A 16,542-nucleotide genomic window follows, 5' to 3' on the forward strand; every position below is an offset into this window, starting at 1 on the left:
AAAAACAAGATGCAGAAGGATTCATGCAGTATGTCACTGTTCAAAGCTCAAACACATTCAAAACAATGCTCTTTATTGTTTAGAAATGCACACACAAGATAATATTAAGAGATGCATGAAAGGGAGGGCAATACAATCAGAGAATAGGAACTTCAATTTATGTTTTCTTTAAGCTAGAGAGTAGATACATGTGTTTTGTTCTAACTTTCATAGCTTAAAAAAATGATAAATTCATAACAATCTAAAGATAAGAAATAGATCCATTAACAAGCTGAAAGGAGAGAAGTAAAGAATTTCTAGAAGAAAGAGATAAGACTAAGTAGACAGAAAAGCCATAGCAGGAGAAATAGCAACCCAAGCAAAGCAAGCATAGGAAAGAACTTCTATGGAGGCAAGAAATGTCCCAACTCCCTGAACAGAAAACACTATGCCCAGGATCAAGAAACTGAATTAAAGGGGTGCCTGAGTGGCTCAATCAGTTGAGCATCTGACTTCAGCTCAGGTCATGATCTCACAATCATGGGTTTGAGCCCCATATCAGGCACTGTGCTGATAGCTCAGAGCCTGGAGCCTACTTCGGATTCTGTTTCCCTCACTCTCTGCCCCTCCCCCACTCGCACTGTGTGTGTGTGTGTGTGTGTGTGTGTGTGTGTGTGTGTCTCTCTCTCTCTCTCTCCCCCCACATAAATAAACATAATAATAATAATAATAATAATAAAAGAAACTGAATTAAACATAATAATAATAATAATAATAATAATAAAAGAAACTGAATTAAAGCATAAGGAAATCAGGGGTGCCTGGGTGACTTAGTCAGTTGAGTGTCCAACTCTTGGTTGGATCATGTCAGGTCATGATCTCAGGATAGTGGGATTGAGCCCCATGTTCAGGCTCCGTACGAGTGTACAGACTGCTTACGATTCTCTCTCTCCCCCTCTTCCCTGCTTGTGCACACACTCTCTAAAATAAAAAACTAAACTAAAATAAAAAGTCCTAGGGAAATCAAGGGAATTAAAGGATTGCTCACAGAACAGCAGAGCCACTCATGACAGTCTTACATCTGGTATAAACTTGAGCTCCCAAGGCTTAGTATCCAGATCTGCTGAGAAGAACATCCGGCACGGGTGCTAGGGACAAAAGAAAAGTAGGGCTGAGCCTGACATTGCTCCAGATATCCACAAATGGTGGCAGAGGTGGAGAATCAAGAGAGAGGAAACTAAAGCAACAAAAGAAAAAAGTCTCAAAGCACTTGAGCCCCAGAATAAATTTTAGGTCCTAAGCCTATCTATCTGGCTGCTGTTGGCCCTTACAAATTCACACAGGGGTGCCTAGGTGACTTAGTCAGTTAAGCGTCCAACTTTGGCCCTGGTCATGATCTCACAGTCTGTGGGTTTTCACAGTCTGTGGGTTTGAGCCCTGCATTGGGCTCTGTGCTGACAGCTCATAGCCTGGAGTCTGCTTCGGATTCTGTGTCTCCCTCTCTCTCTACCCTCCCCCCTTCCCCCACTCAAGTTCTGTCTCTGTCTCTCAAAAATGAATAAACATTTAAAAATTTAAAAAACAAACTCACAAAGAACTCTGCACCAGTAATATCATTTAGAGAAAAGCTCTTTTGGAAACAGATCTCAAAAAACTGAGAGGAAGCCAGCCAGTATCAGCCACCAAAACCAACCACCCTGATCCTTTATAAATATGAACAGACAACAGAAGATCACCAGATATTTAAGAAATACCTAACAAATTTAAGAACCAAAATGAAAAGCAAAAGAATCAACCACAAAGGAAAAAAAGGCAATAAAATTTTTAGAGAATTTAAACTTTAAAGAAATTCTCCAACCATTCACAAAAATATTACATCCATAAAAGAGCAAAGTACATGAAAAAAGGAACAGAAGAATAAGAAAACATCTGAAAATTCAAAATTCAGATGTATAGAGAAAATCCAATAAACACATACACTATTAGAATTAAATGAAGGTCACTAAATACAAGGTTTACATGGAAAAAAGCAAATGTATTTCCATACATCAGCAACATGGAAAATGAAGTAACAACAAAACAAAAACCAATACCACTTATGATACCATCCCAAACACCAAAACACTGGAAAACAGCAAGTATTGAGGAGGACACGGGGAAACTAAAAATCTGTGTACAATGCTTGTGGAAATGTGAAATGGGTCACCTGCTATGGGAAAGGCTCATGGCACCTTAAAAAGTTAAACAAAGAACTATACGACCTTGCAGTTCCATTCCGAGACATGTACCCCAGAACTGCCAACAGGTACTCAAACAAGTACATGTACATTCATGTTTACAGCAGTACTGTTCACAACGGCCAAACAATACAAACAGCTCAAAATGTCCAACAACAGATGAACGGATAAACAAATTATGGTATATACCTATAGCAGAATACTATTCAGCCATAAAAAGGAATGAAGACTTGACACAGACTATAACAGAGGAATGAGCCTCAAAAACACACTATGGGAAATAAGTCAGATACAAAATATCAATACTGTAGGATTTCACTTATATGAAATATCCAGAATAAATAAATCCAAAAAGACAGAATGCATACTGGTGGCTGGCAGGGGCCAAGGGTTGGGGAGAGTAGGCAGTGGAGAGAAACTGCTTAAGGAGCTTTACTCTGCAGTGATGGAAATGTTTTGGAACTAGACGGAGGTGGTGGTTGCACAACACTATGAATGTACTAAATTGTTCACTTTAAAATGGTTCATTATATTGTATAAATTTTACCTCAGTAAATTGTGTTTTTTTAAACTACCAGAAGTTAGAAATAAATCTGAAAGATATTTGAGGCCTCTGTTCTGAAAACTACAAAACACTGAGAGAAATTAAACCATACCTAAAATAAATGAAGAGATTTACTACATGCCTGGATTAGAAGGTAACTTTATAAAATGCCAACTCACCATCCTTGGATTTAATACAATCCTAATCAAAATATAAGCTGTTTTGGAGGATGGAAGCTAAGATTCTAAAATGTTATGGAAATACAAAGGGCCAAAGAATAGCCAAGACAAGCACTAAGAACAACAAAGCTGGGGAACTTCATTACCGTATATCAAGATGTATTATAAAGCCGCAGGAATGTGGTATAGAAAAAAGAATAGTGCAATCAACTCACTATCCACATAGAAAATGAATTTTGGGGGTCCCTGACTGGCTCAGTTGAAGAGCGAGCCAACACTTGATCTCAGGGTCATGAGTTGGGTGTATGGACCACTAAAAAAAATAAATAAAAATTTAAGAAAAAAAAAGAAAATGAATCTTGACTTCTACCTCACATTATATACAAAAATGAAGTCTAGACTATACACTAAATATGAAAGTAAGATAATTACATGCCTAGAGAATGACACGGAACATCTCTATGATCTTGGGGTAGGCAAACATTTCTCAAATAGGACACAGGAAGTGCTAACCACAAAAGAAAAATATTGATAAATTTGAGGACACTAAAAGTAAGTTCATCCCACAACACTATAAATAAGGAGAAAATACAAATTAGAGGAAAAGATATTTGCAGTATGTTTAACAACTGATTACTATCCAGAATATATGAACAACTACAACTCAATAAGAAGAGATAAACCATTAGAAAAATGGGAAAGCTTGAGGGAAACATGAAGGACAGTATCCAAATGGCATTACCAAAGAAGATTCAAGTGGCCAATTAGCACATGAAAAGGGGCTCACCTTCAGTAGTTATCAAGTTAAAATCACAGTGTGATCCCACTACACAGTCCCCAATAGGGCTAAAATGAAAAAGACATACAATACACCATATTGGTAAGGATGCAGAGAACCTAGAACACTCACCTACTGCTAGAGGAAGTATAGACAGGTTTAACACTTGGCAAAAGTGATATTACCTACTAAGGTTGAACATTCGTATATCATATGACTTAACAATTCTACTCCTAATTATATACCCAACAGAAATGAGTATATACAGTCACCAAAAGACTCATCAACAAGTATGTTTACGGGAGCACTATTCCTGTTGGCCCCAAATGAAAACAACCCAGGTGTTTGTCAACAGTATATTGTATAAATTATAGTATATTCACACAATGGAATATTAAAAAACAATGAAATGAAAGATCACTACATACAAGATGTATGAGGCCCACAAAGAGAACACAGAGCCAAAGAGACCAGACACAAAAAGTGTATACTAATGTAATTTACATAAAGTTCAAAAACAGGCAAAACTCATCAGTTAAAAGTTAAGTCTTGTAAAGAAGAGGCAGTGACCAGAAGAGAGTGGGAGGGAGGCTTCTGGGAGACTAGTAATGTTCTATCTTTTGATGTAGGCTCATTTTTAAAAAACTCATTAAGCTGCACACTCAGGGTTTATGGACTTTCTGAATGCATGCTACATACCAATAAAAAGTTTACTTTAAAAAATGAAAACATAGGAGCACATGTACCCCAATGTTCATAGCAGCAATGTCAACAATAGCCAAAACATGGAAAGAGCCTAAATGTCCATCACCTGATGAATGGATCAAGAAGATGTGGTATATATTCACGATGGAGTACTACATGGCAATGAGAAGGAATGAAATCTGGCCATTTGTAGGAAAGTGGATGGACCTTGAGAGTGTCATGCTAAGCGAAATATGTCAGGCAGAGAAGGACAGAAACCATATGTTTGCACTCATAGGTCTAACAGGAAATTTTCAGAATGATCTAGCTTCAAGAAAAGCAAGCAGTTAGTAATGCTTAAGAAAAATTGATTCAGTATCTAATGGATAATTGATACCTGTCACAACACAGCATTTTATATACTGTTAAGTGAAACTGCAATACAATCTAAGTTTATTTTGGAAAAAAAAATTTTTAAATAAAAAATGAAAACATCATGTGACCATACATCCTGGTTTCCCTAGAACACACCTGATTTATACACACTATCCCACCTGAATGTTGAGTACAGCCCTCTCAAGTGTTTCAGTTTGCACAATAAATTATATGGTTACTCTAGTTATAACCTGACTCGGGTCTAAGCAAGACTATTTCAAGATTTCAGTGACTGAAGGCCTAATTAAAACTATAATCCATTAAAGTTAAAATGTTCATAACCTCATAGGGGAGAAAGGAAAAACAAACTGTGCATCAGTATATCTAATAAATCTGGTAGGTCCTGATAAAAGCTATATGCTAATTACATGTTAACCACAGAGTACTGAGAATATGACTTAGAACAAATCATCTAATTATCTCTCTGAGCCTCATTTTCTTCATATGTAAAAATTTATTCAACAAATATTTTTTAAGTACCTATTAGATACCAGGCACAACAAAGTTTTCCACAGGTGTACATATGCATTTAGAACAGAAAAAAATATTAGGCAGTTTTTCCTTTAATAATTGAGGGTTTATAGCCTGAATATGTGATTGGCTCAACCCTAAACGAACACAATTACATATTTTTTCCCTCATCTACAAAGACATCTTTCCTCTAAAGTCTCAAAAGCAGGTCTGTAAATAGAAAATTTTTACCAAACTTAATTTTTTCTCCTCAAGTTTAGCAGTACAAAGCCTACTTGCTAAGATAGTTTCAGAATGAAACTGCTTCTTACCAGTTTCAGGAACTATTTACATGTGACTTACACAGTTATCTTCATGGAAGAAAGAATAGAATTCTCATAAATCTCCCACTCTATCACAAAGCCACCAAAAACTTTACAAGCACTGGGTATTTTCAAACTCTATCTCTAAGTATCCTTGATTCCCCCCATCTACTAATAAATTTATTTTACCCTACCACTAACTTATTGACAAAGTCAGCACAAACGAGAATTCTTTTAAGGCAAGTCCAGACTTGTAACATCTTCCACATAGCTCTGCCAATGTAGCCAGAAGCTACTAGAAAATGCCAGGAAAAAAATGCTGCCAATCCTTCTACAGCATGCTGTTTCAATTCCAACCGTGTGAGTTCTACATAGCAAGACATCAAAAGCTTCTGTCATCTGCTGAAAAATAGCTGCAGCACTGTAATGCTGAGGAAAACGCAACATTATCATTCCTGTGTGCCGGGGTGGAGGGGCTATAAAATGTGACTCATATTTATTTTTACTGTTCTTGAGCTGCCTTCAAGAAAACATCACTTAACAGTGGCAGCTGAGTATTTTCTTTAAAAAATACCTTATCCTCACAAAACTACAACACATAATTCTAAAATCTGTATGGAACCACAAAAGACCCCAAATAGTCAAAGCAATCTTGAGAAAAAACAAAGTTGGAGGTAGCACAATCAACAGATTTTAGGACACACCACAAAGCTGTAGTAATCCAAACAGTACGGTACTGGCACAAAAATAGACACACAGGTCATTGGAACAGGATAGAGAGCCCAGGAATAAACCCATGCTCATATGGCCAATTAATCTGCGACAAAGGAAGCAAGAACATACAATGGGGAAAGACAGTCTCTTCAACAAATGGTGTTGAAAAAACTGGACAGCAGCATGCAAAAGAATGAAACTAGACCACTTTCTTATACCATACACAAAACCAAACTCACAATGGACTAAAGATCTAAATGTGAGACCTAAAACCATAAAACTCCTAGAAGAAAACATGGGCAGTAATCTTGTTGACTTGAACCTTAGCCATATTTTTCTACAGGTCTCCTCAGGCAATGGAAACAAAAGCAAAAATAAACTACTGGGATTACATCAAAATAAAAAGCTTTTGCACAGCAAAGAAAATCATCAACAAAACGAAAAGACCCTACTGAATGGGAGAAAATACTTGCAAATAACATATCCAATCAGGAACTAATATCCCAAATACGTAAAGAAGTTATACAATTCAAGACAAAAAAATAAATAAATAAAAGAGAAAGAAAGAAAGAAAAAATATTAATAATCTGATTCAAAATGGGCAGAGGACCAGAATAGATATTTCTCCAAAGACACAAAGATGGCCAATAGGCATGTGGAAAGATGCTCATCGTTACTAATAATGAAGGAAATGGAAATCAAAACCATTGTGAGATATCACCCCATACCTGTCCAAATGGTTAGTAGCAAAAAGACAAAAAACAACAATGTCGGTGAGGATATAGAAGAAAAGGACTCCTCCCGCACGGTTGACAGGAACATAGCGGTGCAACCACTAAGGAAAACAGTATGGAGGCTCCTCAAAAAATTAAAACAAAATTATCCTATGATGCAGTAAGTCCACTACTGGATTTTTACCCAAAGAAAACAAAAACACTAATTCAAAAAGATATGCACTCCTATGTTCTTTGCAGCATTATTTACAATAGACAAGATATGGAAGCAACCTAAGTCTCCACAGATGAATGGGTAAAGAAGATGTGGTAAACACATGCAATGGAACATTACTCAGCATAAAAAAGAATGAGATCTTGGCTACAAAGTATCATGCTAAGTGAAATAAGTCAGACAGAAAAAGACAAATACTATATGATTTCACTCATATGTAGAATCTAAAAAGCAAAACAAACAAATAGACAAAGGAAAGTAGAAACAGGACCATAAACACAGAAAACAAACTAGTGGTTGCCAGAGAAGAGGGGCGAGGAGAAAGGCAAAAATGGGTGAAGGAGAGTGAGAGGTATAGGCTTCCAGTCAAGGAATGAATAAGTCACAGAGATGAAAGGTAGAGAATAAGGGATTTAATCATGGCACTGTAATAGAGTTGTATGGTGACAGCTGTTGGCTACACTTGGGATAAGCAGAAGATAAATTATAAAGTTATTGAATCACTATGCTGTACACGTGAAACTAATGTGACATTGTGTGTCAACTATACTTAAGTTAAAAAACAAACAAATCTTCTCTTATGGTTCAAAAGTTAAAGAGGCAGAAATCTTTCAAAAGACCACTAAAAATGCTGAGTACCAAATGTGTCTAATCTTTCAAGGTTTTCCTGCTAAAATGGGTTTTCCTAGTACTTTTATATTATCTATTTATATTTACATTAAGAAAACATATTATGAATGTACTTAAATGAAGATACATTCACTCACTTCCTACATTCACTCACTTCGAGTCCAGATGTTACAGCTTTGAAGCCATGAGGTCCTAAAACTATTACTCTGAACCTGTTTCCTTATCTATAAAAAGAGAACATGCAATAGGTCTTATGGGCAAAAAGAGCCTGAAATGGCCACAAATGGAGAAACCACAGACAACTTTCAAGACAGCGCTCACTCAGTCAATATAAACTGCACCCTTGCAACATAACGGTACTTTCATAATAAATGTCTTAATATTAGTGGAAAGCTAATCGTGCTGTCTCATTAGTTTTAGAAACTTAGTTAACATAAATAAGTAAAGAGCAGATCCTACCCCTCCCATTTCAACTTTTGTTTAAAGGAGTTCTTTCAATAGATAAAGCTATTAAATTGAGAGATTAGAGTATTAGAACATTCAGAAAACCACAAAAATCTAGCAAAGAAAAAAAAGCAGCTCTTCAGTAGGCAGTACAAGAAATCAGAATTCCTTTCCCTGTATTAGAGCTAAAAACTACAATTAAAACTCTTAATACGCTGTCAGCTAGTTGTTTCAGACACTTGCTAAGCAGAAAGACAAATGTGAACAATTATGTGGAGAGCAGGGCAAGGTGGGAGGAAGGAATGAGAGGCAATTCCAAGGGCTTGAAGCCAAAGTTTTACAGAAGACTCACCAGTGATGACAAAAATACATAATATAAATAAAGGAAAAGGAAAATTTATTTAGCACAAAAAGTTGTATCTCTCATGCTTTCAGATATAATTTCCCACAAGTCTCCATAATAATTTTCTTGCCTTAGGTCACTCAGCACACCTATGGGCAGAGCTAAATTTGAATCAGTATCTTCACACTAAATCCCATATTTTAAGGGGAATAAAGTTTCTACTTGCCCTGAGAGGTGAGGTAAATGCATCAGCTCATGGATAAGGACTGATGCAGCACTGGAAGAGAGGTTGAGAAAACATTAAAAGTTGGAAAAGATGGTCTTGAAGGTCTGTTTCATTTTGTACAATTCACTACAGGAGTAAACAGAACTGCGTTCTCCACTACAGGGCGTTCAGACATATCACAGACACAAATCTGCTTCACAGAAAATTTTAACATGAAAAAAGGCAAATTATGGTAGAAGAATCCTTAAAATCGCCAATCATTCCACAATAAAAGCAGATCCACCTGGGTGGATCAGTCTGACTCTTGATTTTGGCTCAGGTCATGATCCCAGGGTCCTGGGATTGAGCCTCATGCTGAGCATGGGGCCTGCTTAGGATTCTGTCTCCATCTCCCTCTACCCCTCTCCACAGCTCATACTCTCATTCATTCATTCATAAATACATACATACATTAAAAAGTTGATGGGCCAAACTAGAAACACAAATAGAAATGTACTATTAACTGGCCCAGGTAGACTCTTAATTAAAATGTAAAGGCAATTAGATTTTACCAGGATTTCCCCAAGGTAGCCAACAAAGACAGAGAACCTAAGCACCATCAAATAGAACTTGACTCAAAGACCATCTAGTTGGGCTTAATTATTGTCACTATCAGTCTGAATAAAAAGACATTATCCTCAGAAATACTCGCTTATCGGGTGCCTAGGTGGCTCAGTATGTTGAGTATCTGACTTCGGCTCAGGTCATGATCTCACAGTTCATAAATTCGAGCCCTACATCAGGCTTACTGAAGAGCCCACTTCAAATCCTCTGTCCCCCTCTCTCTGCCCCTCATAAATTAAATAAACATTAAAAAAAAAAAGGAATATGCCCTTATCAAAGGTTAGTGAATTTATTTCCAACTCCACTGCACCCAACCCACTGAAAGACCTTACCTAGATAGGATCATTCACTGTAAAGTTAGAAACAAAAAACCTAGGTCCCAAAAGGTAGTAAGACAGGGTAGAAGACAAGAAGCTCTGGGGTCTTACTTAAGATAAGCAAGAAATTCAAACATGTTTCCACAGATACCCATACCAAAGTAATCCTATGGATCACTGAACTTTGAAAACATGTATTATACTTAATTGCCTGTGAAAAATAATAGTGCTGTGTGAGGGAGGGAGCACAGTGATCAGAATATACACTTAAATATGTCACTTTGGCATATGGATTACTTTAAGCAATTGAAATTTAACAGATACAGAAACAAGTCTTCCCTAAGCTTCCCTTATCTGACTAAAAGCAGCTTTTGAGAAATGAGGACTGCCATGAGGATCCTGAGGGAGTTTTATGGCCGTGAACAAGATGTAAAGTTAGCACTGAATGAGTCAGCACAAACAAATCTTACTAAAATAACCCTTATCTTCTATTACTTTCCTCATATATTCACCTTCCTACAATTTACTGCTTTTAGATGCCCAAACTCCTTTCCCTTTGTCTAGTCACTTCTTTGTAATGCTTTTGCATTTTTAATTAACTTTATTTTTTATTTTATTTCCAGTGCAGTTAACATATACTGAGTGTCATATTAGTTTCAAGTGTACAACACAGTGATTCAACAATTCTATACATTGCTCAGTGCTCATCACACTAAGTATACTCTTTAATTCCCATTACCTATTTCACCCATTCTCCCACCCATCACTTCATAATTTATCACCCTTTGTTAATATGGTATATAAGCTCTCAAGTCTCACCACCTCTTTTTGGGTTTTCATGTCTTTTCTGTGAAGCCCTAGAGCACATTTTTAAAAAGTGTTCATTTATATAGTATATAAATAATACACAAAGACACACACACACACACACCTTTCCTCCTCCTGTTAATCTGTCTCTTGTCAGTTTAATTAGCAGGTACCAGCCACTAAACTTAAGAGGATATAAGAAAAGTTTTTCCTCCCCTACAAGAGTAGGAAATTAACCTCTAGTGAACCCATTTTCAGTACTATATGAAATCAGGCCCTGCTATAAACTGCTTCCTGCTAAATAATATAGGCCCCTTGTGGAAACATCTTTCAGATGACCCTGATATGGTAGGAACCTTTGGGCTCTGAGTCTAGCAGGGCTGGTTTGGAACCCAGTTTCACCCATTTATCTTGGAAGTGAACCTACTTAACCTATTCAGTTCTTTTACAGATAGAATTCCCAACCCTTCCTCTGCTTCACAGCATCTGTGTAAGGATTAAATGTAATACACAAAAGATAGGACACATAATTACATTTTCTTATTCATCTTCCCCATATTCTTTGGCAGTAATTCTCAGTATGATCCGTTGGCAGTCAGTCCAAACTATAATATCTTAGTCTAGATATGTGTTAGGGGTCTTTTTTTTGGGGGGGGGGATCATTTAATTATGAGTTTAATTTTTAGAATAGAAAAAAATTTTATTACCAAAGTACAACTAATAGCTATTTTATCTCTGGACAGTATACTGGTATATTCACGTGCACATATACACATTGTTTTTTAATTTGGGGAAAGAAATTAAGTTTTAGCAGAAGCAGCCTTAAACCAAATCTCTGAGGGCCTGACAGAACAACTGACAAGACATGCCTACTTATCGGCTAACAGAGCTAACAAGCCATCAAATGTATCCTCCCAAGGCAGCTGGATTAGCAGCAATACACCCAGCTAATTCCTCTATGCTGGGGGGTCTCAAACTTACAGACACTGGTACAGAACAACTAGAGCTCTGCCAACACTAGCAGTACAGCAAAAGTAGATACAATAACTTTGGAAAACTGGCAATATTTACTAACACCGAAAGATGTGAAGAACAAGGTGAAAGAAGTACTTTTGCAATATCCTAAAAGTGGGAACTCAAAATATTCATTAACAAAATGGATAAATAATGGCATACTCTAACAGAAAAATTATACATAGCAATGAAACTGAAAGAGTTCTCAATACTAGCCAAAGACTCCAGATGCCAATATAACACAGCTAGTGTGATTCTGTTCATACAAAATTCAAATAAAAGCAAATTAATCTAGGTGTCAGAAGTCAGGCTAATGGTTGCCGCTGGGGAGAGGGGAGGGGACACCAGTGTGTCTTCTGGGGCTCTAATAGTTTCTATTTCTTGCCCTGAGTATGATTACATAAATGAATTCATTTTATGACTATGCACTGATTAAACTGTACTGGAGAATTTCTCTGTATTAGACTTCAAAAAAAGTTTATTTTCCAGGTGCTCCTTCCTAGATCATTAAAAGTTGCTTTGGTTTTTAATGCCTTTTTCCCAGATCTCACCATCATTTAAATAATTCCACAAGAGCCCTCTCCAAATTTAAGAATCACTGTTGATTTAAGGCAGGCTGCATGGAACCCAAACTTTGAGAAACACCACCCACCCCATTTTCAAGGTGAAATGAGAGAAGTAACAGAACAGGATTTTAAAAAATCTTTACACCTAACCATTAGAACCTAGCACCTGTCCAGCTTAGGGAATGAAGAACTTCCACCTGAAGGCCCTACCCAAGCCACTGCACTAAGGAGAGAAACCCTGGCAGAGCTTTAAAAGACCTGATTTCACCAGCATTACCTTGATCCAAAACCAGACAAAGACCCCACTAAAAAGGAGAACTACAGACCAACTTCCCTGATGAACAAGCATGTAAAAATTCTCAATAAGATACTAGCCAACTGGGTCCAACAATACATTAAAGGACTTCACCACGACCAAGTGGGACTTATTCCTGGGATGCAGGACTGGTTCAGTATCTGCAAATCAATCAGTGTGATACATCACATTAATAAAAGAAGGGATAAGAACCACATGATCCTCTCAACAGATGTTAAAAAAGCATTTGGCCAAACACAGCATCCTTTCTTGATAAAAACCTTCAAGAAAGTAAGGATAAAGGATCATACCTCAAGATCACAAAGGCCATATATGAAAGACCCACTGCGAATATCATCCTAATATCGATAATGTCAAGAACATGACAAGGATGTTCACTCTCACCACTACTATTCAACATAGTATTGGAAATCCTAGCCAGAGCAACCAGACAAAGAAATAAAAGGCATCCAAATTGGCAAGGAGGAAGTCAAACTTTCACTCTTGGCAGACAACATGATACATGTGGAAAACCCAAAAGACTCCACCCAAAAACTGCTTAAACTGATCCATGAATTCAGCAAAGTTGCAGGATATAAAATCAACGTACAGAAATCTACTGCTTCTCTATACACTGAAAATGAAGCAGCAGAAAGAGAAATCAAGGTTATCAATCCCATTTACAACTACACCAAAAAACATAAAATACCTAGGAATAAACCTAACCAAAGAGGTGAAAAATCTATACACTGAAAACTATAAAAAGCTCATGAAATAAATTGAAGAAGACACAAAAAAATGGAAAAACATTCCTTGCTTATGGATTGGAAGAACAAATATTGTTAAAAATGCCGATAGTACCCAGAGCAATTTACATATTCAATCCAATCCCTATCAAAATAACACTAGCATTCTTCACAGAACTAGAACAAACAATCCTAAAATTTGTATGGAACTAGAAAAGACCCCAAACAGCCAGAGCAATTCTAAAAAAGAAAATCAAAGCTGGAGGCATCACAATCCTGGACTTCAAGCTGTATTACAAAGCTGTAATCATCAAGATAGTATGGTACTGGCACAAAAACAGACACTCAGATCTGTGGAACAGAATAGAGAACCCATAAATGGACCCAGAAACATATGGTCAACTCATCTTTGAGAAAGCTGAGAAGAATATCCAATGGAATAAAGACAGTCTCTTCAGCAAATGATACTGGGAAAACTGGACAGTGACATGCAAAAGAATGAACCTGGACCACTTTCTTACACCATATACAAAAATAAACTCAAAATGGATGAAAGACCTAAACCTAAGACAGGAAGCCATCAAAATCATAGAGGAGAAAACAGGCAACAACCTCATTGACCTCAGCTGCAGCAACTTCTTACTTGACAAGTCTCCAGAGGTAAGGGAAACAAAAGCAAAAATGAACTATTGGGACCTCATCAAGAAAAAAAGCTTCTCCACAGCGAAGGAAATAATCAACAAAACTAAAAGGCAACTGACAGAATGGGAGAAGATATTTGTAAATGACACATCAGATTAAAGGGTTAGTATCCAAAACCTATAAAGAACTTGCCAAACTCAGTGAAGAAATGGGCAGAAGATACGAATAGACACTTTTCCAAAGAAGACATCCAGATGGCTAACAGACACAAAAAAAATGCTCAACATCACTCATCATCAGGGAAATACAAATCAAAACCACAATGAGATACCACCTCACACCTGTCAGAATGGCTAAAATTAACAACTCAGGCAATGACAGATGTTGGCAAGAATGCAGAGAAAGAGGATTTCTTTTGCACTGCTGGTGGGAATGCAAACTGGTACAGCTACTCTGGAAAACAGTATAGAGGTTCCTTAAATAATTAAAAATAGAACTATCCTATGACCCAGCAATTGCACTACTAGGTATTTATCCAAAGGATACAGAAGTGCTGTTTCAAAGGGGTTCATGTACCCTAATGTTTATAGCAGCACTATCAACAATAGCCAAAGTATAGAAAGAGGCCAAATGTCCATCAACTCATGAATGGATAAAAACAATATGGCATATATATATATATATATATATATATATATAATGGAATATTACTCAGTGATTAAAAATAATGAAATCTTGCCATTTGCAACAACATGGATGGAACTAGAGAATATTATGCTAAGTTAAACAAATCAGTCAGAGAAAGACAAATACCACGTGATTTGACTCATATGTGGAATTTAAAATATATAACAAGAATGTAAGGGAAGGGAAGCAAAAATAATATAAAAACAAAGAAGACAAGCCATAAGAGACTTTAAATACAGAGAAAAAACTGAGGGTTGCTGGAGGAGGGCTGGGTGGGTGATGAGCTAAATGGGCAAGGGGCATTAAGGAGGACACTCGTTGGGATGAGCACTGGGTGTTATACGTAAGTGATGAATCACTAAATTCTATCCCTGAAATCATTGGTATGCTATACGTTAACTTGGACTTAAGTTTTAAAAAATAATAATAAAATTTAAAAAAAGAAACTGTGAATAAGGATCCACAGAAGTTTGCTCCTCTGTGAAGTTTTCCCTGACAAGTGTGGACCTCAGGAGAACTTATACCCAACTCCTCTACAACACTGTCACAGCACATTGGAAGGCCTATTGATGAGACCTCCCACCTCTACTTTAGTAGCGTGAAGCCAGGGATGTTGCCTTTCCGTCTGTGTATCTACTATTAATGCACTGTAAAATTTCAACAAATATTTGTTGAATAAATGAATGAATAAGAAAAAGACCTAATTTCACCAGCAATGTGGGACACATCTGCTGCCTTAAATCTGGACTCTAGGTATTTGGTACACAAGCTTCTGAGACACATTCACCTGCTCAAAAAGCGGCAGTTAATTCCCTATTCCCATAGACTGAGTCTAGACCAGAGGGTGAAAACTACTGCCCCAGGCCAAATCTCCCCTAATTCCCCATGGTTTTTTTTTTAAAGTTTATTTATTTATTTTTGAGAGAAGGAGAGAGTGCAAGCAGTGAATGGGCAGAGACAGAGAGAGAATCCAAGCAGGCTCCACACTGTCAGTGTGAAGCCCAACATGAGGCTCGAACTCACAAACCATAAATTAAGAACAAGATCAGAGCTGAAACCTAGTCAGATGCTTAGAACTCTTCAGTCGGCCTAACTCTTACCAGTTCCCTCTCCCCAGAACCCATCTCTAAACCTAGAGCCTCTATTTGGAATTTCTATTTCATCCTAATAAATTCTGGGCCTTCTGGACCCTGTGGAAACAAAACATTCAGTGATAAATAAAGTTGTATCCAAAGACCCCTGCTCCCATTCCTCAAGGCACAAAATTTCACACCTTAAGTATTTTTACCAGTCCAATTTAGAACCAAGTTCATGAGCCACGGCTTCCCCGGCGGCCCCCAGCCAAAAGGTTAATTTGTATACCCTCCTTGGGAGGCTACAGCCTTATTTTTACACCAGGTGAATCCCATTAGTGCTTCCCTAACTTTAATGTGCACACAAGTAACCTGGAGACCTTGTTAACACACAGATTCTGATTCAACAGGTCTGGGATGGGCCGGAGATTCTTCACTGCTTATCGTTCCTAAGTGATGCCAAGAACCACACACTAAGTGAGAAGACTGTACTAGACCCAGTGACCTGAGTACCAAGACTATTTAATAATCTGTAATAATCAGTTTTATGTAACAAGATAAATTTAAAAAAAAAGAAAATATCAAGACTTCCTCCACTTTCACATGCACACACAACCTCACGTTACATATTCATGGTCTTTAACATAGAATGCGATGTTCTATCTGCAACCAATGCTCAATCTTACTCATTCTGAAAAATGAAAATACTACAAGATTTATTTTTTCACTAATGAGACTTACAAAGACAAAAAAAATTGATAAGAGTTTACACAAGTAAAAGACTCTTTTCTTCCCTGTTTTTACAGTATGCTCCACGTCCGTCATCGGGCTTGAACTCATGACCCATGATCAAGAGTCCTATGCTCTACCAACTGAGC

At 37.1% G+C, this 16,542-nt stretch overlaps 1 protein-coding gene across 5 annotated transcripts in view; it reads right to left on the minus strand.

Annotated features, from left to right (window-relative positions):
• Positions 1 to 16,542, minus strand: part of FAR1 (fatty acyl-CoA reductase 1) — a 78,152-nt gene that overhangs the window by 36,472 nt on the left and 25,138 nt on the right. Inside the window, exon 2 of one of the 5 annotated variants that reach the window (XM_029956645.1) lies at positions 1,059 to 1,127. The exons of the other annotated variants lie outside the window; for them this stretch is intronic. Within the exon in view, the coding sequence (XP_029812505.1) occupies positions 1,059 to 1,060 (2 nt within the window). The 5' untranslated portion in view covers positions 1,061 to 1,127. The remainder of the gene's footprint in view (positions 1 to 1,058; positions 1,128 to 16,542) is intronic. 5 annotated transcript variants of the gene reach the window in all.

This window comes from Suricata suricatta, chromosome 11 (genome assembly GCF_006229205.1).
Source record: "Suricata suricatta isolate VVHF042 chromosome 11, meerkat_22Aug2017_6uvM2_HiC, whole genome shotgun sequence".
NCBI lineage: Eukaryota > Metazoa > Chordata > Mammalia > Carnivora > Herpestidae > Suricata > Suricata suricatta.